The sequence below is a fragment of the Symphalangus syndactylus genome, chromosome 8 (assembly GCF_028878055.3).
Source record: "Symphalangus syndactylus isolate Jambi chromosome 8, NHGRI_mSymSyn1-v2.1_pri, whole genome shotgun sequence".
Lineage (NCBI taxonomy): Eukaryota > Metazoa > Chordata > Mammalia > Primates > Hylobatidae > Symphalangus > Symphalangus syndactylus.
This window is the reverse complement of record NC_072430.2, coordinates 71,608,326-71,611,895: the sequence shown is the minus strand read 5'-3', so window position 1 is coordinate 71,611,895 and position 3,570 is coordinate 71,608,326. Positions and strand designations below refer to the sequence as shown.

Here is a 3,570-nt window from a genome sequence, read left to right as displayed (position 1 = left end):
TTTTTTTTTTTTTTTTTTGAGATGGTGCTTTGCTCCTGTTGCCCAGGCTGGAGTGCAATGGCATGATCTCGGCTCACTGCAACCTCCACCTCCCAGGTTCAAGTGATTCACCTGCCTCAGCCTCCCAAGTAGCTGGGATTACAGGTGCCCACCAACACGCCCAGCTAATTTTTGTATTTTTAGTAGAGATGGGGTTTCACAGATCGGCCAGGTTGGTCTTGAACTCCTGACCTCAGGTGATGCTCCCACCTCGTCCTCCCAAAGTGCTGGGATTATAGGCGTGAGCCACCACACCCAGCTGACTCTTTTCATCAACAATAACAAACTGCCTAGTAAAACTTCGGATACTGGCTACCTAATCATAACTATCTGGCCACCAGTTTCACTAGATGATACTCTTTACCTCTCAGTGAAAGTCCCACAGTTCACAATGTTATAAGTGGCTTTCCTCAGAGAAGTTTCTGTGTAACATAGCATAACCCTCCAGGGACTTCCCAGAACTTTGTCAGAAATTGAGTGCAGAAGCCAGGTCTCTTGTTGTCTACTGATAGCACCAGATAACCCCTTTCTGGGGTCACCTCACTCTAGGGTCTTGCACTTCTTTTGTGCCCTGGAGTCAGTCTTTGATGTTTGCAGGCTTTGCTTGAGGCCACTGTCTGAATAAACTCAAGTGTTCCAGATGAGAAGATACAGGTACAGGTTCACATAATAAGGCTGTTCCCCATCACCACCTCCGCTACCCATCAGCTGGAGCGCTGCAGCTCCCCCTGCTATTCCTTTCTCCACTGCTGCAGATTTCCAGGGCTCTGAGGAAAGGAGGACTCAGACTCTGCTCTTCAGATCCACACACTGATCCCCACTACAACAAGTGACCTGAACTTGGAGTCGAGTAGGGTAAGAAGGGCTCTGCTGAGGATGTTCGGTGGACAGCCGGGAGCACTGGAAGGAGGCTGATTGAACTTTTAGATAGCAAACAATGGAAAAGGATCCAAATCTTGGAAAACAAACGCCTGAATTCTGGTCAGCCTCAGTCCCACTGATACAGGCTTTCCCTGCCCCTCCCTTCCTTCACCCCCAGTCTTCTCAAACACAATGCATTAAAACCGCTTACATCCTGCTCTTCTATCCTCTGTAGGTCTTTATCATCAGGACAGGGTTCCACAGATTGGAAGTACCGACCCTTTGTTCTGTGTCTGATGTGGACATTTGACATCATTAGAAGTGCTCTCAAATACATGCGTCTCATTAGACTCTTGCAGGTCTGTAGGGAGCTATTATTAAGTCCATCTGAGGACACCAATGCTCAGAGTTGTGAATCAGGTTAGAGATTCAGTAAGGGCAGGAACACTTCTCAGGGTAAGTGAGGACAGAGCACTGGTTTAAACGGCAGACTCAAAAAGATCTCCACACTCCATGCTATCACCACAGAAGCCACTGTGGGGGCTCTTTTAGTCTTGGTACTTGATTGATTACAGGAATATTTCAAATCTGGAATTCTGGTTGGGTGTAGTGGCTCATGCCTGAGAATCCCAGCACTTTGGGAAACTGAGGTGGGTTGATCACTTAAGGCCAGGATTTTGAGACTAGCCTGGCCAACACGGCGAAACATTGTCTCTACTAAAAAAAATACAAAAATTAGCTGGGTGTGGTGGTGGGCACCTGTAATCTCAGCTACGTGGGAGGCTGAGACAGAGAATCTGTTGAACCCTGCAGGCGAAGTTTGCAGTGAGCCAAGACTGTGCCACTGCACTCCAGCCTGGGTGACACAGTGAGACTCCGTCTCAAAAACAAATAAACAAACAAAAACCTCAAAACTGGAGTTCTTTTATGACGACATTTTCAAGTAGCAGCTCTGACAAACCAAGATCATTTGTAATAGTGATAATTAGGGGAATGACCCCTGAGAAGGAATATGGTTGGTAATGAACATATGTTCCACTCAGGCTTTGGAGAAAGTGTTATAAGGAAGTCAAGATTGGAGATGCATCATTAAGTAATTGGAGAAGCATGCAAGAAGTAATTGCAGGCTGGGCTGTCATGTCAGGGAATCGAAGCCTTCCTACCTAGAAGCCACCACCCAAGTAGTTACTCATCTTCTACATTTCCCTAAAATCTGACAACCCTTTCCACTTCAAGGACATAAGCCTTAAAATATTATTCTCTTTTGGACACATGATCTCCTGAGAGTTGATCTGGTAGAAAGGAGCCAGCTGAGGGTGATTTGCTCCTTAGGTTGGGTGTAAGAGAGGGACGAGAGGAGATGGTTGGAATTCTCAAAATGAACTTCATCTATTTTTTCTAATTTTATGTTTTGCTCACACAGGCTGAAGCGTGTTTTTAGGTCTTAGAAACTCTATTCTCTAATGAGAATTATCATCTTCTCATCAGGGAACCAAATAGTAAAATTGCACCCAAGTGCCTGCCTGGTGGGGAAGGAATTTTAAGGTGGAGTTCAGCTCTCTGGGCATTGTCTGGATAATGCTTTTCTTTCTCTTCTCTGTGGACACGCAGGTGGCCCTGGTGACTGAGATGGCATCGTCTCTAAAGATCTGGGGCACACTCTTGGCCCTGCTTTGCATCCTATGCACACTGCTTGTACAGAGCAAGGAAGTTTCTTGGAGAGAATTCATGAAACAGCACTACTTAAGTCCAAGTCGAGAATTCAAAGAATACAAATGTGATGTCCTCATGAGAGAAAATGAAGATCTGAAAGACAAGAGCTCTCACATGTTTATCTATATCTCATGGTACAAAATCGAGCATATATGCACTAGTGACAACTGGATGGATCGCTTCCGAAATGCATATGTATGGGTCCAGAATCCTCTCAAAGTTCTCAAGTGTCACCAGGAGAATTCCAAAAATAGCTACACAGAGAGCAGGAGCTTCAACTACATTGAATTCCATTGTAGCATGGATGGGTATGTTGATAGTATAGAAGACCTAAAGATGGTAGAACCTATCAGCAACTAGAAAGTCTATGCACATCCTCAGATACTGGTAGAGTATTCAGTGCTTTCTAAGTAGCGGCCCCTGCCTCCATCAATAGTTGCTACCACTCCCCTCTTGCATTTATTTGCCAATGTTTTCCAAATACTTAGAGTTATGAATAGCATAATTTCTTGATACCATAACTTTGCCTGTGTTGTTTCTCTGCCTGGAATACACTTTTGTCTTCATTTACCTAATTTACTCTCATACTTTTGTCAACATTCAGCTCATATGGCATCTGTTCTTGACTAACCCAAGACTTTCCTGATGTTGACTCTCTTGATACATACCCAAGCTGAACAATCTTCCCTTCCCTAAATAAATTATATGACTCCAATGTGTGTGACATTCATATATGTTATGTGCACGGAGTAAGTATAGTGTGATTGATATGGGTGTGTGTGGTCTAGACTATGCATGCGATTGATGCTGTGCAAGGGATTTAAGGTGTATTTTATGGGTGTATATCTAATGTATGTAATATGTTTGTGTATATGATGAGGGTATGAATGATTGTGTGCTTAGTTCAAGACAAGTTGTGATGTAGACATTGATTGCAGCATCAATTTGAAATAATCA

At 43.9% G+C, this 3,570-nt stretch overlaps 1 protein-coding gene across 1 annotated transcript; it reads left to right on the top strand.

Annotated features, from left to right (window-relative positions):
- Positions 1 to 792: 792 nt before the first annotated feature.
- Positions 793 to 3,328, top strand: LOC129487201 (epididymal secretory protein E3-beta). The gene is made up of 2 exons (XM_055287816.1): positions 793 to 894; positions 2,512 to 3,328. Exon 2 carries the CDS (start codon positions 2,530 to 2,532, stop codon positions 2,971 to 2,973), a length of 444 nt encoding a protein of 147 aa, XP_055143791.1. The 5' UTR covers positions 793 to 894; positions 2,512 to 2,529; the 3' UTR covers positions 2,974 to 3,328.
- Positions 3,329 to 3,570: the final 242 nt, after the last annotated feature.

Coding starts and splice junctions, on each gene's coding strand:
- LOC129487201 (XM_055287816.1), top strand. CDS start 2,530: ATGGCATCGTCTCTAAAGATCTGGGGCACACTCTTGGCCCTGCTTTGC.